At 40.9% G+C, this 26,196-nt stretch overlaps 1 protein-coding gene across 1 annotated transcript in view; it reads left to right on the forward strand.

The window, feature by feature from the left end:
• LOC118416143 (synaptotagmin-9-like) overlaps nt 1-26,196 on the forward strand; it is a 69,600-nt gene that overhangs the window by 2,846 nt on the left and 40,558 nt on the right. Inside the window, exon 4 of the mRNA XM_035821220.1 lies at nt 2,434-2,688. Within this exon, the coding sequence (XP_035677113.1) occupies nt 2,434-2,688 (255 nt within the window). The remainder of the gene's footprint in view (nt 1-2,433; nt 2,689-26,196) is intronic.

The raw sequence follows: 26,196 nt of genomic DNA on the forward strand, positions 1-26,196 counted from the left end.
TACGGAGATGTGTGGAAATCAGAGATCGGCAAAACGTGCTATTCCCGTGGCGCAAGAGAAGGCGGGGCTGCGGCGTTATCTTACCTAACCACTGCTTTATTTTGCAATGCCGATTGGAATCATCTGGCCCTTATACGATTTAAAATCAACATTACCGGGAAACTGCAATTCATTATGAACCTGACACGGCAGTTTAGAAATTATCTTTCTCTCTCGGCCGTCGTGTGTGTGTCGGACCGCGGAGGCCTCAGTAAACCGTCACACTGGTGATTTTCATAGTTCTACAAGACTACAACCATCGTGCAAACTGTAAACAGACCATATTCTCACCGTCTACGTCTACGATGTGACAAAGCCAGGGCCGATTCTTGCGAAATGTATCTTCAAAAGCACGTTTGTGCTTGGATTTGGGACCTAGTTCGCAGCGCCGTGTTCGTAAAGTTCCGCGCTTCTTCGTGATTGACATGGTGTTACCGCTTTGTCCGCGCCGCTGCTGGCTGTGATTGGTGCAAAGTTGATTGGATTTGTGGAATTATGACACACACCCTGTCACAGGCGCTATATCAAAAGGCTGCCGCCAATGCTGCTACCATGGTAACAACACGTCCAGTTGCATTTTCCAACTCGCTGCTATTACAGCTTGCATACATATTTTTCGGCGGTATGTAACGCTGTTTTCACGGGGAAATGTCGGGAATCAAACTTGTATATCTTTTTTGCCGACCTTCCACTAAAATTATACGGAAGTTGCCCGCCGAAAAATGTAAGTAGGAGACTATTTTCACGGTCAGCCCGCTTCTTTTGACGGTTGACTGCCAACCCCATCGACATGCCCCCGCGTAGGTTGCCCCTTACGGAAAGTCTAGCCGTGAGAACTATCTTTGTTCTGCGTAGTTTAATTGGGTTGAATTTTGGAATTCGGATTGACATTTATTTTATATCAGAAAATAACTATCGGGAGACTGTTTCATCCTGTATATCACAGTATTCTTACCCAGCGCTATGAACATGATCGCTGTTGCCAATTTTTCTCCGATATTTGCAAATCTGTACCCTTTGGACGGTACTGGACGATGAGCAGTAAGGTGATAATTTTGTCGAGAAATGCACATTTCTTGATGGTTAAAGAAACAACAACACAGCACCAGCAAAATGAAGAGTTATTAAGCAAAATATAGTAACTTAACTGATCATGAGCAATCAGTACCAGACAAAATATGTGAAGTAAACTTCCTTTAAGTTTTAATACGATCTTACAAGCTGAAATGCGCCAATGGACCTTGGCCAATAATGCCAACACCAGTGGCGTTATCCAGCCCCCGAACTATCCACAAATCATCTACAAATACGTGAAAATGACGACGAACAAGTATCATGAGTGTAATTTCAGAGTGTAAACGTAACACTGCTTATTATACATATAACAAACAAAACATTTCGTCAGCGAAATGCCCGACCAAGTGGCGGGGCAGTCGGAACAAAGCTTATTGTTTCGAGATCGTGGGGTGTCGGTAGTCCTACTTTGTGGAATGAAATTTTGCCTCTGAAAATACGTAAAATAGCGTTTTAGAGGGTTTGATTTTAAAATTTTCCCGGGGGAGCATGCCCCCGGACCCCCCTAGTTTAGCGAGCGCCTGCGGCGCTCGCGTCGGGCCTTTGGCCCGATCCCTCCACCCAAAAATATTAGGGACGGAAATAAATTTCAAGCTGGAGACAGCACTGAGCTAAACCCATAAAGTACTACATTTTCACCATTCACCGAATGTATTTTCATAGACTACATGTATATTACTGTTTCAAACATTCGACTATATGTTTTGTCTTTGTTGTGCTCTGTTGAGCAAAAATTTACACTAAGTATCCATTTATTCATTAAGTTGATAGCATAACTGAAAGAAGCCTGTTTACCTTTTTTCTATTCAGGGAAAGTTGGAAGAATGATGACAGGAGAGATTTAAACATGTAGTCTAAGACTTCATCAGAATCATTTCATTGTGAAGATTGCAGTACTATCTGTAACAGCTAGGGGGCATAGTTGAGCTTTCTCAGTCTACTTTCAGAGCCTTTATTGAAGTTCCTGAAGAAAGAAGACAAGACCAATACTTCAAGTACTTCTGTTCAAATTCCTGATCAAGTCAGAACAAGTATCAAATACAGAAATGTGGTGAAAAAAGAAATATTGTAGTCTTAAAAGTTAAAGTAATGTTTTCCAAACTTTAATTTTGCTGAGCAAACAATTTCTTTTTTCAAACATCTTCAGGTGCACCTAATGCGAGATCCAGCCGGACTTGGTGTGAAGACTAGGAAAGAAATATTTTTAAAGAATTATGAAGATGTGAATAGAAGATATGAAAATGTTAAGATATGCTTATTTTCCAAACTTTCCGGTAAGATTTTCCCATCAAAGATGTCTTTCTTTTCAAACATCTTCAGGTGGACCTAGTTCCAGATCCGGCCGGATCGGGCATCAAACACACAAACGTGGTTAAGAAGTCGCTGAATCCAACGTTCAACGAGATCTTCGCGTTCCCGTGTTCCGCGGGCATCCTGGCGGAGACCAAACTGCGGCTGACGGTGTGGAACCACGACACTCTGGGCGCGGGAGACTTCATGGGGGAGAGGATTGTGGAGCTGAGAGAGTTGGAGCCTAACCAGGTCCTCACCAACTGGTACCCCCTACAGGAGGAGGTGGGTTAGTCCAAGTTTTGAAGGCCCATTATGTAATACGTTCTTCTTCTTGTCCTTGTCATCCTGTCGGACGATCAGTTCACTGACGGGTGGACTCGCCGATGTGCAACCAAACCCGCTGCACTTCTGCACAGTCTGCCACAGGTTGGGCATCTGAAAGCACTTGTTGTGCACGGATTTTGTCTCTTATGCCTTCTAGCTACTTCCTTCATCTCTAGGTCGTTTTCAAGTTTTTTGGCGCCTTCATGGAGTAATACAGTAGAAGTCAGTTAATTGTGCACCGGATAATCGCACACTTCTGTTAATTGCACAAAATCCCCAAATCCTGTGGTTGTGCGGTCCAGGTTAATAAATTCGCTTTGTTGCACCATCCGGATAATTGCATGAAATACACAAATGGGGTGTGCAATGTACACGGCTTCCACTGGATTAGGACAACATTGTTGAATAATTATTGTTTGTTGTTTTATTAACTCCTTTAGCCGTCACAGGAACTGCGACTACCACTCTTCCAGGAGTAACAAAATAAAATATGGACACTGGGCATAATATATATATGATACAACAACATCCTAATAGAATCGTCACACAAAAACATCAGAAAAAGTATCATAAATATATATTTAAAACAAAGTTTCCTACCATTTCATTACATGGTAAGGTAAATCAACCCTTTAGATTTCCTTATCAAGCTTATCGGGTGTGTTCCTAAATGATTAGTCCACCCCAAAAAACCTTCCACTGTACTGTATGAAAAGTGGTAGTACATGATTGTCATTCACATGAAGGTTTTGTTCTCAAGAACATTTTCAATTTTGGGGCCAATATCTTACATTAAGTTCCTCTAACCATTAGTAAGATGGCTAAGGAGATGAAGATCACACAGGTTCGATTCCTGGTTTCTTACTTGATGTTGTGTCCTTGGAAAGGCACTTAACACAACATGCCTCACTTCACCCAGAATAAAAACCATCCCTGACTTTGTTAGATTAACAGTAACTGTTGCAAAAGAACAGAAACAGAGAGATAGACAGGCAAACCAAAAAATATCATACACACAGAACCTGACGCAGTGCACAATAAGTTAGAGGAAAAATGGCTGCAAATTTTGTCATCAGTGAAGATGACAAACAGTGCTTGAACTGTGCTGCGATCTGTATGTAAACCTTTTGTCGTGTTACGCGACCTGGGAGGTAATTCTTACGAGCGGAAGGGAAGGGAACGTTGGTTGTGTGCGAAGAGGCGGTGTGGGCACAGAACCAAAAGCAATTAAGAGTTCTGAGGGCATCTGTAGCCAAAAACACTGCAGGAGAGAGACTGTTGCATCCCCATTTTGTCTTCAAACCTTTATGTTATTCAGTTTGTGTGTACATCTGTAAGTTTTACTGTTAGTACCATGATAGTTGGAACAGATCATGTTTTGTACAGATACGGGGCTTACACAGAAGTGTGTCCTTCCCATTATCAAGGCTAGCCTGTCCTGAGCTGTTGTTTTGTAGAAGATTAGATCGCTCCTCCGATGCCACGGCTAGAGATGCCTCGCGATTCCCCCGGCGGTGCCAGACTGCCTGTTCCATGTGAATTGCAGGAAACATCTTTGCTTTGTTCTTTTCCGAATGTCAGATGTATGGCGGGCGCAGGAAGGTGTTGGGATCGGAGAGTTCCCCTCCCCCCGCGTGCGTCCCTACCCTGCTTCCTGCAGATAACCGCCAGTAGGAAGTGCTTTCATTTCGAAAGTATTTGTTTTTTCCGGCCGCGGTGGTGGCGTGTTTTTGCAGCCAGACGGTTTGAGTCCTATTTCGAGATGTTCGCAACAATTGGCGGAAGTGGCGGAAGCGAATAAAGTGCCAATGTCACCGGAAGTGTCGATGCTGGAAGATGTCACCCAATCATCTGCTATGATCAGTCTGGCGAGGGTCTTGTGACTCCAGCAAACACAATGCCTGGAAACAGCAGGAGAATTACGTAATGTAGCACCAAAGTGGTACAGCACAGTGTTGTAGCCTGCCCAAAAAAATTTTTCCATCCCTTGGATTTGAATTGAAATCCAGTTGAGGCTTGATGATTCTAGGGGGAAATTTTAAAATCTAGACCCCCTGAAATACTATTTTTCCTTTATTTTGAGGTGCAAATTTTGCTCAGGTTGGTTCAGTTAATTTGCCGAATGAAAGAATAAATTTCTTGTAGGAAAAGAGAGAATTTGAAAGTACAATTTTATGATGCTCAAAGATAAATTTTGACATTCCACGATCATGTAGCCAGTTACCCAGTTACCAAAGATTTTTACCTCAGTGAAAAATGTTTTTTGGATTGTGATTTGTACGTGCATGTCAGGTGGAATATGTTAGGAACCTTTGGATGGATTGCAATGATTGCTACGCGGGTTTTGTTGTTGACCTGACAGTCCTCCTAGCTATTGGGCTCCCTGGTGGCCAACCTTGATACTGCAGCAGACTTTTTTTTGTGCGTGCATGTCTGACAGAAAATTTGAAAAACCTCTGGATTGATTGCAATGATATTGTGAACGTGCGTGGGTAGGTATTCTTGACCTGACGGCCCTCCTTGATTTCGGGCCTCCTGGTGGCCGACCTTGGTACTGCAGCAGACTATTTGTGTGCAATTGTGTCCGACAGAATGTCTTTAAGTTAAGTACCTCTGGATTGATTGCATTGATATTTTGCTAGCTATTCTGATATTTTTCTATGCAAATTTTGCTGCTCATACCCACTTCTAATGTACATTGAGCTCAAATGTACATTGTACCGTATATTCTCGAATAAAGTACGCACTTTTTTAACTTTTCAAAATTGAAAAGGTGCTACAAGTTGTTGCCAAAGTTGGGGTGCGTACTTTATTTGAGGTCACTGCACAGAGAAATTGTAAAAAAAGCCTAAAATAAAGCAAGGTAATGTTTCAAAACATGCACATTGTTGTTGTCTTGTAGTTGTCTAAACATGAAACAAAGAAATTGTCTAAACATGATTTACATAAGATTGGCATTTGCATACAATCCTTTTGAGTTAGTGACTTTGACTTGTACAACTGGTTTTTCCTGATTTCTTCTACCAGTTCTCAGTGATTTTTATAATTTGCAGTAGGCAATTCACAAGTTCATAGAGACAATGACAGTGTAAATGCAGGTTATTTCATGCAAAATGACCTGGGGAAAACATCATAAATTTGAATTTATCCAGTTAAAGGTCTGTTCAAAACTGGTGGAGAAGGGGTGCGTACTTTATTTGAGTTTTTCCATTTTACCTTTCAGTCCCAAAGATCTGTCTAAGACTTGTCCAAAATCAGGGGTGCGTACTTTAATTGGGGTGCGTACTTTATTCGAGAATATACGGTATTACATGTGTACAAGAGCAAGCTATAGCTGTTGTTGTTTTGATACATGAGTAAGGATATTGTTTGTAATTTGAACAAACCCTTTCATAGCAGGGAACAGCTTAATTACATGATGGAACACAACCCAGCTTGTTACTATGCATTATTGTTTTTGTAATACACTCTACACAGGGAATAATGCAATATTCATGGATTACCAGCAGAAATGATAAAACATACATATGTTAATCAGTTAGTATTTGATTTAGAACTTAAGCACCAGAAAAGCTGGGGGTTTGTCTTAGATCCACTGAAAAAGTGGAGGGATCAGCCTTAGCAATTAATAAGCTGTGCAAATTAAGATACTACATTTGATTTCCTACATGTAGAAATTAGATGTTCCCAAGAGGAGCCTGTAATAAGTTGGGACAGTGTGTTGTTCTGATTAGGCATAGGAAACTGTAGGGTGGAGTTAGTCGGTTTGTGATGATAGAGTTAGGCGGAAACGCCGGGTCCAGCTTATCTAGGCTTGAGGGTGCCTCGCTCCTGTATGATCCTCCCACCGCTCTTGTCTTACAGCCCCTGCAGGCACCACGGTAGATTCAAACATGGTGTTTCTTTCCAGCTGATTTGGATTTGGGATTCATCTGCGTGGAGGTAGATATCAGTCCATCGCACCTTCCCGAATACAACAACTTTGCGGCAATTTGTTTCATTTTAGTTCTCTATTGGGATGGTGTGCGGACAGAGATAACCCTCCCGCCTGCAGTAATTAGTGATGTTTTCGTAATCTTTTGCCACCCCGAGGCGTTTTCGCACAATTACGGTTATTGCGGCATTTGCGATGATGAGTTGCCTCGCGCGGCAGCTCGCCGGGGTAGGCATATAAACTGTTTGGCCCGAAGCGGGGAGCGGGCGAAATCGACGCCAGGCTCGGGGATTAATGAACTTGAAGCGATGCGGTAGCGCTGCCTGCGAGGGATTCTCCGCGCGTTGCGATCTGGGCACGTAAATAACGGGATATCTGGGGGATTGTAGCTTCATAACCGCGGGGGTGCTGGCAGGTTGCGTGGAAAACGCACATCGTTCAAATTGCCAGGTTGGGAGATGCCGGCCTTTCCCGCATTATTGCCCCATCTCCTTTATGGCCCTGCGAAAAGGCCAGCCAGACAATGGGATTTTCCGTACAGCCAAACAGGATTTTTTAAGGGGTATTTTTTTCCTGTCAGCTTCCCACAAATTGAAAGCTCAAGTTTGTAAGGTATACGGTGCATTCTCCAAGAGATGGGTAGAGTATGGCATATACAAGGTACTTTTGTATAGACTTAGATAATGGCAACACATCTTTCTTTTCTGTTTTGATTAGACAAACAGAACACATATAATTGAACTTTAAGTATATCATCTCTTGGTGCATACTATTTGAGATAAGAGGAGCATATTATACAATATGCTTGTTTCATTTTGGAGAATCTCTCTTTTCTATTTAGCCTGGATACCAGACCCATGCCCAATCTCAAAAATATCTGTTTTTAGATATTTAGATATTTTTGAGATCAGTCTGTGGTCTGTATCCAGGTTATTCTCTGTTTCGACTAGTGAGATATCGTAAGCCATTGACTACATACGGATCTCGAAAACAAACAAATAATCCTTGATTGTTTGATTTTAAAGTTTGCCAGTTGAGATCTAGATCTGACCGCACAAAGATGTTCTAGCTAGTGTCTTTCGGAATACCACATAATCCACAAGCACAACTCCCCGCTGCTTTATTGCACTTGGATGTGATTTTTATTACGGCAAATTAGCATCCTTCATTCTGTGTGCTTTCAGCTCGCTCTCTGCTCATTGCCTTGTAAATCAGCCTCAGACTGATGGTATCGTGCACATGACTTTAACTATTGTGCTGCAAGGCATGCAACCAATTTTGGCTTTTCTAATTGCGGAAGTCAAGGCGTAGTCAATCATTTTTATGAATCATACATTGCAGGAAGAATTGCTAGTCAGCGGTAAAGTCTGTGTGTGCTGTTTTGCGCTGTTTTATGCAGTTATGTCACACTAGCACTAAATCTAGGAGGGTCTGTACGCTCTTGTCCACAAGGCGTAGGCAGCTTATTTTGATTTCCCGTTATTCGTATGGAAAGTGATCCTATTCAAAGTATTTGTAGTGAGATGACTAAATTTTGCATGATTGCTTTCCTCAATTTTAACATCATACGCAAGGGGTTCCTTTGAATTGGGCGTTAAACGTTTTTGAGACCCCCCAAGCAGTCTATCTTCCAGATGAGTGAAAACAAAGCAACTGGAAAACAACTATCATGTAATATATAGCTCTATGTACAATGTATTATACGGGTGTAGTTTCATGTATGTCTTATATTAAAATAATATACCCTTCATTATTATTAGTATTTTACCAAATGAACAGGAAGAACGTCAGATCACTTAAAAGCAGAAAATTTGAATTCTTTTTGATTTAAGTCCACCAACTTTTATCGTGTCTTTGAGTTTTAACTTTTATCTTATTAAGAAGTTTTCATACAGTACCTACCTTGCAGTTGAGATGTATTATATAGACCAAGGGTCACCAGTGAATGTCTTTCATGTGAGACTTTTCTTTATTAATTTCTAGATCTGAGAAAATATCTTTTATCTGGGTGCCTCAGCTTTACATATGGTCCAAGTGTCTGCGGCGGGTGTAAGTCTTGTCGCGGGAGCGGCGAGCGATACCAACTTCGTGTCGTCCAAGTTCCCGCGGATGTAGATTTCCCCCATCCATCCCCGTCACGATCAAAATTAACTGCTGCGGCACCTCCTGCCACCGTGGCGGGGTATCCCGGAATCGCTGAATCCCCCGCCTGCAGCGCCGTTTTGTGCTCGTTGGCTGATAAGGAACGGGTCGTCAAGTTCAGCTTAATTTGTTCCCCCAAATATTGGCAACCACTAAATATTAACACCCAGTGTTTTAGGGAAAGGCGTAATGATTATTGTTAAATGCAGAACCTATGTAGTACAATGTACCAAGGTCTGTGTATGCCTAACCTTTCCTGATAGTATAGAAACTGCAGCAACAAAACTTCTTTTAAATTCTCTGATATGGCAAGTAAATATTATCACCCAGTGTTTAAGGGAAAGGCATAATTGTTAAATGTATAACCTACATGTGTATGATTAATAATCTTTCCTGCTTGTGTTCAAAGTGAACCTGTCCAGTGAAACTTCTTACGATTCTTACCTTCAATATGGCAAGACAGTAGATATCGAAACAGTGTTTTAGGGAAAGGTATAATTGTTAAATGCTGAACTTGCTTTGAATTTTATATGGCTTATAATGTTTCCTGATGGTGTACTAACTGAAGCAGCAAAACGTCTTTAATTTCTATGACTCGATACGGCAAGAAGAACGCCAGACGCGATTGCACCCCGCTGAAAAACGCCACTTTGATGTATCTGATTGTTCCACTTTTTGCCAATAATCTGTCGGTTGATACCATCTTTCTAGTTAATTACATTTAGATGAGTGAGACACGGCTGCTATTCATACCAGCGGCAGAGTTTCTTACATATGTTGGCTTTGATTAAAAGACAAATCCTCGCGCCAGAGTGTCTCCACCTCTCAATATACATGGAAATGCAGGTGTTATCATGCTACGGCAGAGACAAGGCGCCCAAATGGAACATGACACATTCCATTTATGCACAAGCGCTGATATTTTCCCCCGCTTGACCCCAAAATAAAGCATCTGACATTTCTGTTCCTCCAAACTTCCTTAAAGAGATGGAAAAGTACGCCTGTGATAAACTTTGTGCCACGTTAGATGCGTCATCGAAGTTTTAAGTAAACTTTTGGAGATCATACGCGGTAATTTAAGTTCCGAGAGATTGATCGACTTAAACTTTTTAATCAGATATGGCGACTGTTCGGGCTGTCTACATGGCATTACGTTATCGGGAGAAATCATCGTTTCTTTTTTAAAAGCGGAGATACTTTGGCTGCAAAGCTCTTTCAAGAGACAAGGCATATCAGATGTGCAAGTCTACATGGAGAGGGGTCACTGGGATCACTGTACGGATCTATATATCTCCAACATGATAGCCAGGGACTTTGTACATTGTACCCCTTGGAGGTCTTCCAACATTGAGGCATACATACATTATACACTTAGGAAGAAAAAGATGATGTTCTTAGACTCAGTTATCTCCTTGTTTCAATGTCCTTTTAATCTTTTTCCTATCTCTTGTCTTGCAAAGTCTTAAGTTAAAGAATATGGAGTTTTATGAAGAAAAAGGATTATTTAGTAAAGTCTAATCTTGCCAGAGTTTATGTATTCAAAGCAGCATACAAAAAAGGCAGAGAAAAAGAATTTTCTCTTTATATGAAGAAAATATAACTTCTAGCTTTGAGTCTAACTCATAATAAGCTGGAATGCTTTACATTGCTTAAGAAAGACAGGCCTTAATGAGAAGAACCACAGATAAGAAGGGGAAGACTTGCCAAGAAGGGAAGTCCCCTTGAGACGTCCTACAAGGTGTTTCCAGTTAGGTGCCCCAGTGGGTGGTTAACCTTGGCCTGGTTTAATCTAACGAGGTTTGACAGGTCCAACCACCCAATGTGGACAGCTATACCTCAATTCCTCACATACCTCTGCTATTTGCACTCAGAACAGTTAAAAATTGTGTTTTCTTTGTAACAAATAAAATAGGGTTGACGGTACAGTATTTCATAATTGTAAGAAACTAGTCTATTCTAAAAGGGTCTTCATGCTCTTTTCTGTAAGGCATAGGCAGCCTATTTCTATTTCTCATAAATCGTACGAAAGGCACCTTATTCACGTAATTCTTAGCGAGGCAACCAAATTTTGAGTATTGGCCTTCCTTGGTTTTAGCATCAGATGCTCTTCTGAATTTAACTTCAAAGCATTATTGATGGATCCACCTGATATATAGAGCCACTTCTAAACATAGCACAAAATAGTTGGTATCAATTCTGAATGGTAGAGTGTGTTTTAATCGTATATACTATAGGTTAAAAATTTCACTATTAACTTCAAACTTTTTCGTCGTACAATGCACATATGCGACTGTCATGATCAACTATGATAATGGTTTGATATTCTTTGGGCATGCAGGCATGCTACAAAATGGTAAAACAAACTTTTTATCTCTCCCACTCCCCACTGATACAGAGATGTGATAAGACTCAGGCCTGATACCAGGACCACCTCTGTAGTTGTTCTACAGAATTCTAAGTATTTGCAGGTCATTGGAGAGTCACTATTAGCAGTGTGGTACACCCACTGGAAGGGTAACAAACTTTTCCTGTCCGTACTGCTGTTAAAAATCACTTTTCTTGCAAGGGAGATGATTTGCTCTTTAAAGGTGGTACATGTATCTCACTGCACTTGGGGCACCGGTGCAAAACTGTAGGTTTTTTTTAACTGCGGCACATTTTTGCTGACTTCTTATAATTTAGATACATGTATTGCATAATGTGTAAAAAGATTACTAAGTCTTAGAAGACAAGAAAATTTGGTCTTTATCTCTGAAATTTGTTGAATAATTTTTCGAACCCCGCAGTGCCACACGGCGCCCCAAGTGAAGTGAGATATCACCTTAAGGGGAACGAACTTTTCCTGTCCGTACTGCTGTTAAAAATCACTTTTCTTGCAAGGGAGATGATTTGCTCATTTAGCTCCTGTTCCTGAGGGAGTTGAGATTATAGGGACTGAGGAAGGTTGGAAGCAATAGATGTCTGCAAACGCTGACATGACATTTATCAGTTGTTAAAAACAGTGCTGTCACATGCTTCTCTTGCACTTAATGGTAGCCTTGTAAAGTTAAAGCTTGTTCTAACGCAGTTAAAAGATGCATGTCTTTGTCCGTAGCAGGACATTCATGCAAAATCTAATTCTAAAGAAAATACTAGTAAAAGTTAACATCAGAATGATGTTATTTGTTTTGATACGTTTGCATAGATACAATGACATATGATAACTTTGTTGACATAGCTACATGTAAAAGTACACTTCTCATTGTCACTTCTTTTTCTTCAGAATGATAATGAATTGTAACGATAACAATAAATGATAGTAATTTTGTACATGTTTGATAGGCATTTTATTGTATTGATTTACGACACAACACTAAATACGTATGCTATGTGACGTTCAAGTTTTGCATTATTCTCTCTGTGAATACGAGTACCCTCTCCCTGTGCATGTGTGCTACATGTAAAATTTTTTTTTTATTGTCACTTCTTTTTCTACAGGATGATAATGAATTGTAGTAATGACAATAAATGATAGTAATTTTCTACATGTGTTTTAGCCATTTTATGACACAATGCCAATGCAATGTTGTGTTCAAGTGCTGCGTAATTCGCTCCATGCATGCGAGATAGTCCCCTCTCTCTGCATACTGACACATGTGCGCTACATGTAAAAGTGCTTTTTTGTTGTCATTTCTTTATCTACAGAATGAAAATGAATTGAAGTAATGACAATAAATGATAGTGATTTTCTATGTAATATATTCTTTGATGTATTTTAGTATTTTAGCCATTTTATGACACAATGCCAATGCTATATGCCAGTGCTGCGTAATTCGCTCCATGCATGCGAGATAGTCCCCTCTCTCTGCATACTGACACATGTGCGCTACATGTAAAAGTGCTTTTTTGTTGTCATTTCTTTATCTATAGAATGAAAATGAATTGAAGTAATGACAATAAATGATAGTGATTTTCTATGTAATATATTCTTTGATGTATTTTAGTATTTTAGCCATTTTATGACACAATGCCAATGCTATATGCCAGTGCTGCGTAATTCGCTCCATGCATGCGACGTAGTACCCTCTCTCTGCATACTGACACATGTGCGCTGGAAATCCGGGCGGATCATGGCGTCCCCGGAGAGTCGTGTCCCCGGGGACCGCTGGCACCAGCCTGGCTGAGGGATGCTCGCCCCCTCCTCATCCACAAATCCTACCGCAAACACCTCCCGTCTCATCCCGGACTCACGCAGACATACGTGTACATGTGAGCAGCAGCCGGATACAAGAGCATCTGTTGGACTAGTTAGTCTTATCACTACGCTGGAGCACCTGTGATAGAGGGAAAAGAAATTTGGTTTCACAAGTCTTGTCTTCCCAGAAATTCAAAGCTGAGCCTGGACTCATGCAGACATGCCCCGCACACATACATGTAGGTGTACATCTGCTTACATGTAGCAGGGATACAAGCATTTGTTGGACTGGTTAGTCTTATCACTATGCTGGAGCACCTGTGATAGAGAGAAAGAAATTTGGTTTCACAAGTCCTACCAGAAATTCAAAGCTAAGCCCGGACTCTCACAGACATGTCCCGCACACATACATGTACACATGTAGGCGTACATGTGCGCAGCAGTGATACAAGAGCATCTGTTGGACTAGTTAGTCTTATCACTATGTTGGAGCACCTGTGATGGAGAGAAAGAAATTTGGTTTAACAAGTCCTACCAGAAATTCAAAGCTGAGCCTAGACTCACGTAGACATGGCCCACACACATACATGTAGGTGTACATGGTACATGTGTGCAGCAGGGGTAGAAGAGCATCTGTTGGACTAGTTAGTCTTATCACTATGCTAAAGCACCTGTGATAGAGGAAAGAAATTTGGTTTCACAAGTCCTCCCAGAAATTTAAAGCTGAACGTCCGGTTCTGTACCTGCAGACATGTCCCACACATACGTGTACATGTGCGCAGCAGGGATACAGGAGCATCTGTTGGACTAGTTAGTCTTATCACCATGCTGAAGCACCTGTGATAGAGGGAAATAAATTTGGTTACAAAAGTCTTACAAGAAATTTAAATCAGTTTCTTGTTCTGTTCAATGAAAACATGTACAAAATGTATGATGTAGGCCTGAGAAAGTTGAAACTTGTCAAAAACATCAGATATTTTTATTGTAGTGAAATGACAATTAAAAAAAAGATAATTATCTAGATATGATAATTGACAACGTTGTGCTTTGAAGATTGTGCAGCAGGTGCATGCACTGCCATTATTCCATTGCTAATGGAGAACTTCTGAGTTGACTATATCCCAACTTTTATCAGTGCTGTCATTACCCACACTATTGAATCTCGGCAGGTGTCAAATTTGAATCTTGGTTAATGGTACTTACTTAACAGCTTAGAGACATTCAGTAACTGTAAGTAGTTACTTGTAATTAACTAAGTGTCATTGCCATTTCTTTGAATGTTCTTGTATACTCAAAGTTGATTTTGCTCTATGATAGAGAACTGACAAGAAAATATGGCAGCGGCAGCTGTTTTCCCAGACATGGAACATTGGGCCTGCCTTGTCCCTCCATCGGTCAACCAAAATGGGTAATAAAAATTCACGCACGAAGGATGATCCGAGGTGTCATAGACGACTCCGTTTCACTTTTGGGACGGCGTCGGGGGATGGGGAGGCTCGGTAATGTCCGTTTGATGCAGCTCGGTGTCATTTTATGGCAGTCACAAATCACGAGTAATGGCCACTCTGTGGCCGTGCCACTGATCGCCGCCACTCTCTTCTCATTTGGGACAAACGGGATGAGATGGGCCCCGCAAATGTTCCATTTGATGTAACGTTACCTTGTGTCATTTAACTTCCCGTCACAAATCACTGGACACTTTAAACCTGAAGCCATGCATGGAGCTGGCCCGTATTGTACCTGCCTTAGATGGTGCATGCTAATGTACTGTGAAGAATTTTATTTTCTGTTTGTGTTTCACCCTGGGATAGATTAGAATTTGTCATGCCTGGACATTGACTCTCTGCCACGCCATTTCACCTGTCACCGTTGCTCTGTAAGTTTTAATTGATGGCACAGCGAGTGGTAACATTTCTCTGTCGTTCGTACGCAAACTTTGATAGCAACCTACAGCGACAGACCTGTACCGTAGTACATTACCCTAGATAGCCTAAGAGTTTGCCGTTATGGCAGTTAACTTGTTGTACAAGATCCGACACGACACAAGCGATTTCCATCCACTTCCCTTTACAATGCTGACCTGGACTTCGCGCGCCCGACTGTCTCCCCGAGATAGGCGGGATATGAACCCGGGCCTCGTTGTGTCAGGGGTCGCCAAAGTCAATTTACTGTGTGTCACAGCGCGTTCATCATGAATCAGGCCGCCCCGCCAATCTCTGCCTCCCGACAAAGTAATGTTCTCATTCCTGTGTGATGGGCTCATCAGGAACCCCATTAATGTGAGTTTGGTCGTCCTGGGTTCCGTGACATCGGACCCAGAGATCAGGTCCCGAAGGTCTTCAAAGTCAAGTCAATTACCGTCCGCTGTATATGTCACAAGGAATCTTCCATCAGTGTCTAATCTTCTGGTCACATTGTGGTTTTGCCAAGTCGTTTTATCCCCCAGTGACACTGCGATATGAAATTCCACTAAAGCCCCCCGCATCTCTCTATGTGTGACTGCACAAAAATGGTAAATTAGTGAGAGCGCTATCGTTTGAAAAAATCAAGTACGCAAGGTTCTTTTCTCCCTATCAAATGGGCATTCAGTGTGAATAATCTTCTAATTTCAAAAAGTCGCCAGCGTTGCATCGACTGACCATTATCCCTCTGTATAGGGGAAATGTTTCCTTCTTATAGAATGCAGCAAAGATATCGCGATTTCCTTTGGTCACACCAACTTCTGTATGGTGGCCATCAGGGATTACTCTCTAGATCTCCCCTCTGCTGTGACTCCGACAAGATTGGGGCCTTCAATGTCTGTGGCCGAAGTGATAAGCCCATTTTTCTGATACCAGTCATTCACTTTTATATCCCCTCCCCTAACTTCTAGATCTTGGAGCTTAATTCCTTTCTGTACTCCCAGACTATCTCATCACACATTTCCATTTGGCTGGAAAGTCTCTGTCGCAGTTAAGGGCTCTTTTCCCCATCGCGATTTGGAAGGCTTGACTCCCATCTGGGTGACTTTCTACGGGTTTGTGTATACTCGTGCAAGATCTATAGCGACCATTTTGGCCATTGTAGTTACAGATGTATAGAATCGCGGAAGCGCCGCGCGGATTAGGTAATATATATCTTCATTTTCCACAGGCCGCACGGCCATGGATAATGGTGTCATTCATGCTTTGATCTCGCTCTTTCCTTTGGTGTGTCAGCCCTGTCGGATAAGGCTTTGGCGCCGAGGATAGAGGATATGGCTCTCCCCCTGCTATGTCAAGCCTTGATGGTCGTTCTGTATTGAGGGGAGACTTGTGTATAGCAAGCTCCTTCTATGTGCATCCTGGTGTACAGTACAAGAGATATACATCATTTTTTAAAGGAAAGCCAAGATAGATCAGGGCTATATAAGGGAAGGGGGTAATTTTCTACGAACTTCTGAATGCAGAATGTTGAAGAGGTTAGACTGTGATGTTCAGAAGCATTTGCCTTTATCAGACTGAGGATTTGTCAAAGTCATGCCCAGCCTATCCTACTGCCATTGATTGTGAGTTATGTATCAGGATCATTTCTTAAGGCCCATTCACACTTGCGCACTTATTCAAGTCCGTATGACTTTTTCTTTGCCTCTTTGTGACCGAAAAAGTCATTTTTTTGGTTCAGTGACCTGGTGCTACACAACAGTGAGTCAAACAAAAAGCAACTTCTTCCCCAAAACTATAACGCTAGTTCACCTTCATCCGTTGGGTAACCTATATCCGTTGCTTTTAGATACAGGATATTTTGGGACATCACATTGATGTTCAACTCATAAGGACTGTGTAAACTTAGTTCTTAGTCCAAGAGAAGAATGAAACATTAAAGATTGCTTTAAGAAAAAGGAAAAGTTGGCTCTACTTTTACCTAAAGGAACTGTGTTTTAACTTCTTGTTCTCTGATTTCTTATAAATTTGTACAGCTAATATATCAAATGTAGCTATCTTTTCTAGTGGAATTGAGAGGCCTAGGGCTGTCTGCACTTTACATGTTGTAGATATTAAAATTTGTTATTGTTTTTGTTGATAATGTGAAAACAAATACTATTACAATATCTCATTCCACATATATTAAGGAAATATTTCATTATAGCCATAATACTTGATAGAATAGTTCATATAATTTCCGTCAGCTCTTTTGGCAAGGATGTTCAATCAAATCATCATCATCATCATATGCGTCATCATCATCATCATTAACAGAAGTGCTTAAACAATCAGAAATTCTGACACTGTTGTTACATGTGTACTATTGTACACCCCTATCTCGTAACTCAAGTATGCTCATTTGTACAATTAGTCAAATTATATCTTACAACAACATCAGAATTCTTTGATGAAAAATTACACCAGAGTGACTCACGTCTCTCCAACAATTATCAGACTGAGGGTAATTACCTTATCATAGTGGCAAAGAATTTTCCTCCCTTCTTTTTCTTAATCTGGGATTACAACTTCCCCTAGGCCTAGGAAAAAGATGTTGTGTTTCCTGTTGTGTCCTGAAAAAAATTTGTGTTCACTTGGTAGGTAGGGATTATCTTTTTATTGTCTTGTAATTTTTTTAGGCTGGCCAAAACTCTAGTGAGACATATTACAATACAGTTGAACAGAGTCAACTGAAATGCATGAGGATACTTGTCTGTCAATGTCAAACTTTAATTTTGTGCATTAATACATATATCCTTTAGTAGATAGGACAAGCATTGTTTTTACTTCAATAGGAAGCAGGCTGAATAAAAATTCTAACTGGAAGTTATGTGACTCTACTACCCACCCAAAAGAAAGTATAGGGTCAGGAGGTTTTTCTAAGGTAGCCTGGTACAATCAAGAAAGTAGTTCCCTCCGGCGTTTTTATACACTATACAGTTGCTTCACACTCTGACATTTATCAACACTATACACAGTCTCTTCTCTGCTGTTCCGTCTGGGATCCTTGACCACGTCAACGTCTGGAATCTTCCAAATTTTGGACGGAGCGCTTATTGGCCCTACATATAAGCGAAGTAAGGAATGGGTTCAAGTGCTCGTTCAAACAGGCGTTCCAACACTTGAAAAGCCCCACGTCTGCAGGGCTTGTCATCGGACGAGCACTCTAGAACCCATTCCTTAATTCACTCATTAACTGAGTCATAACCACCAAAAGGTTTGAACGCACAGGTATCCAGACTGGTAGCAGAAGCGAACATAGGAGCGAACGACTACCCGGATGGTACCCAGGCTATAGGGAAACAGGAAACACAACATTTTTTCCTAGGCCCTAGCACCTGCGTTCTGATCCAAGCATACCGACGTGCACCAAGCTGGGTCGGATCTCTAATCTAATGACAGCACTTGATGACAATCTGCTCCATCTGCCTAAGTAATTTGAGGCAATCAACAATCACGACGTGTATTAATTACCCCGAGTACAGACTGGTAATAAATCCATACGTGTGACAAGCCAGAGAGCTGCAGACAATCAGTCATTTGCATAATATGGTGACTGGCACCCCATGGATGTGAATACTACATAATATTCAGGATATTTGTTTTAATCTTAATCATATATATATACAGTAACTATATACTCTTTGCTTCCATACTGATGTTAGTTCCAACTCTTGATGAATTATTTAGATTATTTGCTCACGTAAAAAAATTTAATTGGTTGGTTCTGCTATTGTTTTAAAAGAACAAATAAATTTAACAAATGATGCATTTTGTCCTATTAAAAGGCTTGTTTTTTTTCAAACTGTAATATTTTAATAACTTTGACTTTTCATGAGACAATGAATGTTAATACAAAAATTGAAGTATAAAGCCATATGTTTACAGTGATCATTAAAAAACTAACATATACCTGTGTGCTTTATCTGAAATATGTGCTTATGTTACGAGTAATTAAAGCACTACTCAGCAAGAAAAGGGTTAAGATAAGACTTAAACCTTTCTATTTTACCTTTTGTTTTAACCTTTAGTTCCCTAAGTTCCCAGGTAACTGATGAATCTTGTTCCATACTTCCTGGTGAGGGTCTGCATGGGGGTCCCGAAAATGCCTTATGCTGAATTCAGAACACCCCACAAATTACACTAAAATGAATGGAAAGCAATATGCCAAATTTGGTTGCCTTTCTATGAATTCCATAAATAGGATGGCTTTTCCTATGAATCACGGGAAATCAAAATAGGCTTCATACACCTTACAGAAAAGGGCATGCAGACCCTCGAAGGTCAAGAGCGTTGTGATAGCATATGTATAGTTTTTGACAGAATGCCTTTTCCAGCATCACCCTTTGGGACTATCAGTGATACAATGTAGCTCATGAATTATTGTTTGCTGCCTACATGTATGTCATTATCTGTGTACCCCTGGGGCCTGTGCCATCGAGACAAAGTCGACTTAATACCACGTCATGTGGCGAATACAACTGTTCTCTCACATCCAGGTGCATGAAAAGGTTACAAATTTATTTAACTCCTGGCAATGATTTGTGAAGAATTCTAGTTCAAGTATGTTCATTGTTGATGCTTTAATTTGTAGTTGTAAAAGGGCATCCAAGAAGTGGTTCAAAGTTTTCTGTAAATATTTGCATGTTCAGATGGCAGGTGGTTGTTGAGGATATAACAGGTGCGAATGTTAAGTCCCATTGTGAGCACCTGCTGTGATGTTCATCGTCTGATCTAATCCTCCCAGATGTCAGAATCAAGTTTGCCAACACTCAGAAACTATTATGTGAACTTGTGTGATGAAAATGTTGTCAGTGAAGTATGCCAAATCTAAGATGATACACGTAACTGTAAAATAATGGTTTTGTTTGTGATACGAAGATCACCATCATTGATTTTAGACTTTCTTCTGCAATCTTTTCCAATGTTTAAGATATACACACATCCTATGTAACAGCATAAAGAACAGCAAATGAGAACTACACTAATTTTAATGCTATAAACAGATAGTTACAAACACTCATACACTCTCACACAGACATGCTTAGACTCAAACACACCGTGTATGAACAAACTTAGTGAATTATACATGGATAGGAGACAGTCATTTTAAGTTGACCTTTTCTGTAAGTTACTACTGAATAATAGAGAAAGAGCAACAGCTTTTGAGCAGAAATAATGAAGCATGTGACTCTTGCCAGCTGGGCTTGTCCCAGGATTTTGCATTATAACAGTATTTAATTCTTAAAAATCATTTTTAAAAGATTTTCTTGTAAATAGTTAGTAATCATGTGTTGTATGAGGAGTGAATTTGGCAAAGATACGGAAGCAGCGAAAAGTACAATTGGCAGGTGGAACTGTAATAGTAGGTATTGGGCTGAATGCCTGGGGCCTCCTGGAACCCCCCGTTGTGAGATGGTATTGTCCGAGGGATGTACCTGCCTGTACTAATGGTTGGTTCAGATGTCAGACAGCCAGTGGAACAGCAGGGGTCTCTTCTGACACAGGTTATGTGTGGTGTGGGGCTTCTGTACATGTACTGTACCTGCAGGCAAAACGGGAAGCAGCACAGTCTGTTTAAGTGCAATCAAAATGTACTCAAATACCATATTGTGTAAACATTATGCAGAACATGTACATGTATGGCATAATGATTGTATAATCACTATAAAGCAACTGGCAGTGGGTACATTTACATGACTTTGTGTAGTTTTGATTAGGAAAAAGCAGAGTTTTTTCATTGCATGTTTGAGGCCTTTTTAGCTGTCTGCTGACAAAAGTAGACTGATCACAGTTAGTTTGAATGTACAAATGTAGGCCTAGAATCCATGTTGTTTTACCATAGTCCAGGAAATCTGTGATCATTAAAGTTCAATAATCACTAAAAATTACATATGATTGTGAACATTTAATCAAGGAAAGTTTCATACAAAGATTTGTCTTTGACATGATGCAATGAGAAGCTGAAAAGGTATTGTTTACAAAATGTATGTGTAGGTTTGATGAAGACAAAAGCATATTTCCAATAGATTTCCGTTGGATGTGTTAACATTCTATAGGAGGATGTGTTAACAAATAGTTAATAAGAGAGCATTGTAATGTGTTGTATAGTTGCTGGAAAGGAATTGCTTATGTGTAGGTTTGATAAAGACAAAAGCATATCTCCAATACTGATTTCTATAGGATGTTAACACTCTATAGGAGGATGCGTTAACAATAGCTAAGAACAGAGCTTATGTCCATGTCCATGTACCAGCTGTCACATCCCCATTGTTTTAAATGTCAGAACACAAAGGCACTAATGTCACACCTCCCCTCGCTGCCTCGTGCCTAGTGCTCTCCCATGACAGGGTCTAACTGCATGATAATGGCATCATGATCACAGACCACGGGTCCATTGTGTGGGATGATTAAGTGCACTGTGCTGAAGGCCATTATGTATTTTCATCTTTGCATTACATAATCCCATACACTGTCATTTTAGACTGAGCTGATATTGTGACCATCAATTTAGAAGAAATTTTACAATACTAAAGATATTGTTTTTAAACAAAAGGAAAACTGTTTCCAAGTAGCGCTAGTTTACCTTTATCCGCGGGTAACCTTTATCTGTTTGCTTTCCAAAATAGGGTAATAGGGATTGACGAAGGATGGTGGCTTTTTTAAAATTGCAGTGGGAAACCACTGTCCATTGACTTGAAATCCCTAAAAAATGCCATTTCAAACAACGGATATACATGTAGGTTATCTCGCGAATAAAGGTTAACTTAGTGTTACATATAACGTTACAACCTATAGATACTGTACAAACATTCCCACAACACATCTTTTCTTGCTCTGATACCAATGCACCTGTATTATATTTGATATGATATGATATAGTTTCATTTCATTTAATGTAACAAGTGCTTGTTAGAAATATCCCTCCTACAATACCCGCCTTAGTTTCCCCTTTGTAGCAGGTATTATCTTCCCATGTGATTCTGTTCCTGTCATTGTTAACTTGTGTTCCTGACAGAAAACTAATACCTTTGATAAGAAACATGCCCATGATGAAATGAATAAATGATAAGATGGCTTAAAATAGGACCTCACCCAAACATAATAAATTTCTCTAGAACACCTGTATGTCCTTGACAATCGTCATCACAAAAAAGGAAACAAGAGTTAAGATTCTGAAGTAAGGTGTTATAATTTTAGTGTCTACTCATGCCCAACAAATTCAAAGGTTCCTCTCAATCCAGCCTCTGTGTGGGATGTTGTTAAGGCCATTATCATTATGGTTGGTTGCTTGAGATAATGACGGCACAGTGGTTGCTCTTTTGTTGTTCGCTCGGTGGTTAATGCATCAGACTGTTCCCGCTCACGCCACTACCATCTGTTGTTCCAGGCTTTGTGCTTGCCCATTTTGCGGCTTTACCCGGCGTTGGCGCGCGCGCCGTCCTTTATTCAAACAACACGACGTCAGGCCGGGCCGTCCCGAGAGGGGTGGCGGCACGAGCGTTAGCGCCGCGACATCTGTCATCTTGATATCGCAGCGGCTGTGTCACCACGTTTGACACAGTCACAGAGATTTGGGGACCGATTCTCGTCCCCGTATCAGCGCGAATTAGCGAGCGGTTCTCGCCCCTTTCGAAAGAGTTTGGCTGTGCCTTGCCACAACTTGGTCAACCCATTGAGAGGGAAGATATTTTTAGTTGATAGAGTCGGAGAGTTGGCTCCCTGGGACCTTGGCACATGGATAGAGTCACAAAGGACCTGCGAGCAGTCTTGTCAGGTCGTCATATCAGACCCAGGGTTTTATTGCCTGCCTGTAATATTTTTTTCCTTATCAGAGTGGATTATTTTGAGTCACGGATGTATCGGGGCCGGGCACCGTGGGGTTATCTCAAAGGTGGTCTCCATACCCGGGTCATTTGTCATACTTTTCTTCCTCCGACAGTCGAATAATTGCATCGGAGTTGGTTCCTTACCAAAAGTTCTCGATGTCCTTTGATTCGTACTTTGAGCCCGGATCGATTTCGTTCGAACCCCGTGGAAAACACTTTGATGCATGTCATTGCATCTGGCAACCCAGAGTTTTGGGGGTTTCGGACCGTCCGATACGGCGAAGTTTGATGAATAGTTGCCTGTCCAATGGGATTTTATCTGTGGGCCATTTAATGATTGATTGTCCCCACTCTTCCCCGATCCCTCGCATGCAATTTCCCTGCGAGCAAAGACATTGCTCGGTAAATTTCCGGGAGTGAAGAAAGTTTCTATTTGTGTCGATCAGGGAGGTGACCCCGCGACCCGAGCCAGGGGTTTCTCGCTGATATCAATCCCAGCGAGACCAGTGAAAGTGCACTTTCCATTGAGGAGCCGGTCCGAGTTATCAGTCACTGGCACTGAAGTTAACATTAGGGGGAGAGGAGGACCGAAATGGGCAAATACCTGCCAGCGATCATAAAGAGATATCACCAGATGTATAGTTTGAAGGATTTACAAATGGGTTTTCTCTTCATCTTTCATCTGGTCGGAGTTTTATGTGGCGGGGAATAGGGTCAGATGTGGAGTTATAGCACAATGGAGAGGCTTTCATCTGATGCCGACCCCACTTGTCGGCATCAAATCTACTCTGGCTGCAGGCGCAGAGATGAAAAATGGCGCGGCGAGCCGTTTGTATTTTTCCAGATGAAATGAAGTGAAAGGATACTGTATAAAAACTGAAAATCCCTTGTCTGCGTTGATGGAGCGATAAGGGCGATGCTGATCTATGTCTACATTCTCATCATACATTCGCTGCATCTCGGAGCAGGGGAGATGTTAGCGATAGTCGCTGGTCAGGAGTTGTTTACATGGATGGGTTGAGCTGGAGATAGCGAACTTTTCCAACGCAAAGTTTGCGCCGTTCGGCTGCCAGTTTTTTTTTACCCGCGGGCCAAAACGATTTTCAATCTCGCATTCATATCATATACTCAGCTTCATCTAAAGTAAGGCAGAGATATGGCATTGCTGCGCTATCTAAAAGATGCGTATCGGGCGAGAGTCTTGAGAGCTACTCTTCACCGGCTTAATGACCATCCTGTGGGACAAGAAAGATTTTCTCACTCTCAAGACTTGATCATCAAATTTTGAGAATGACAGAAAGATGGATTTGGTATGCCCATAAACTGGCTCAAGTGTATATGACAAGCTTAATACCGGGATGGAAATACATGTACCATATCAACACCTGTGTTGTACCTTATATAATGTCTTTGGTTGTACAGGTAGAGATGCCTCCTTGCAGGTGCATGCAGAAGTAGAGCTGAGCGAGCCTAAAACTGGCTACACTACCAAAAATGACATTCTTGTTCATTCTTTGTTGAAGAAAAGTTATCTTCCATTTAGAAAATCATTCTCTGTGTAACTTAACTTTATAATAAGAGAATAAGAAAAATTCAGTTGTACATCTTAATCTCTTGTTCCTTGTTTGAATCTTCAACTGAATAAAGTTAAAATAGAATGCAAACAGGTTGCAACAAGCTTGTGTATAGTAAAATAACGTTCCCCAGATAAAAGATACGTCTACATATGCTTGGAAGTGTTTGAATCATTGAAAAGACAGTGGAAATTGCTAACTTCCTCTTCTGTATACTATGTTATAATTGTACGAGTACAATCCTGGGTAAACGACTGCAGTCATTTCCAAGATGCGTTCAGGATATGCTGCAGGCCGATCATATGATCATAGAGGTGATGTAATGTTCAGTTCAAAGTTCAAACAAACCTTGACCTTGAACGAATTCTTTAAGACACTTTTAGAGGCAAACAATGGATATCTCAGTGAATGGTCTGTACATTGCTGGTAATGCACACACAATTCTACATGTAATCTACATACATGTATGCAATCATATTGCAGTATATATTTAGACAGCAAGGTTTTGAACCACTGAGTCATTGCTGAATCATCAACATACAAGTCTAGGCTTGTCAAATTACATTTTTCCCTGCCAAAGCCATAAGAAGATATATCTTTAAGTTTCTAATACGATATGATACTGCAATTGTTGTAATGTTAGTCACACATGCCACATTGGATATCATCGCTTTCAGTTAGGCAAAAAGAAAATGCAAAAGACAGGATTGAATTTACAGATAAATTCTGTCTTGGTTTTGAATCATTTATAGAATACTAACCTATAGAAGATAAGGAATATCACAGACAAGCCCAATTTGTAATGAAAGAACAGACAGCTACAGTACATGGTTGTCAGTGACTGAGAAGGAAGCCATATCATTCAAAAATCTTATATTTGATAACTAAAATGGGATCACTGTTGGGTGTCATTGCAAGAGCTTTGGAATCTGATTTGAAATTACGTCCACATATTGTTGAAAGATTGTCATCGTTCATATACATGTAGACATGTAGGGACAAGATCATTGTCTCAAAGTGTTACAAAATGTATGAATCTTTTGATGTCAATTCAGTGATCCTCCTTAATGAAGTGACTTTCTGTCTAGTCCTATGGTTACCAGAACGGTATTCACTTTTTCAACAACTGTATCACAAACATGCATATTGGCAAACTTAACTGGGCTGATAGAGTAGTTGGCAAAATGAACTCGACTTTGACAGTGTACAGTTATGCACCATTTTATCCAGGTATATCCTCACAGGTATAGCCCAGTTCAGTACGGCTTACATTAGATGGAATAGGCCCCATGCCATCCTTGACCCATAGTATGCTCTTTTGTTGGCCTGTCAACAAGTAACCACAAAAAAGTTTCCAAGAAGCATTTAGAGATTCGTGCAGATGGCAGAAGGAGATTTCCAACCTTTGCGTGCGCTTCCGTCGGTCGTCAAATGTCAGAGAAAAGTTGGCTTCACGCGGGGATGCCCCCGGGAGAAAACCTGGGGTCAGCTTGCGCAACACTCAGAGGATGAGTCGACTCCACAGCCCCTTTGTTTCCACAGAACTCTCCTATCGCTTCCCATCTCTTTCACAAAGATGGAAAGCTGCTATATTTCTATACCCGCCCGCTCGGTAAAAACTTGATGGAGTTCATACGATGACCATCGTCCTTCAGAAGGAGTCCTCAGCCAATAAAACGCCATCAATAGCATTCCACGCTCTGTTCTGTGCGAGCGTTATCAGCGCATACGCATCTATATTGAGCGTTGACCTTCAAAGTTTTTGTCATGACAATATTGATGAGACTCCTGCGTTGATGGATTGAAGTTTGCCAGAGATAATTCTCAGCAAGGTCGGGAGCAAAGACGTTGGGAAGTGTGATCCATGCCTGGC

The sequence above is a fragment of the Branchiostoma floridae genome, chromosome 5 (genome assembly GCF_000003815.2).
Source record: "Branchiostoma floridae strain S238N-H82 chromosome 5, Bfl_VNyyK, whole genome shotgun sequence".
In the NCBI taxonomy this organism is placed as follows: Eukaryota; Metazoa; Chordata; class Leptocardii; order Amphioxiformes; family Branchiostomatidae; genus Branchiostoma; species Branchiostoma floridae.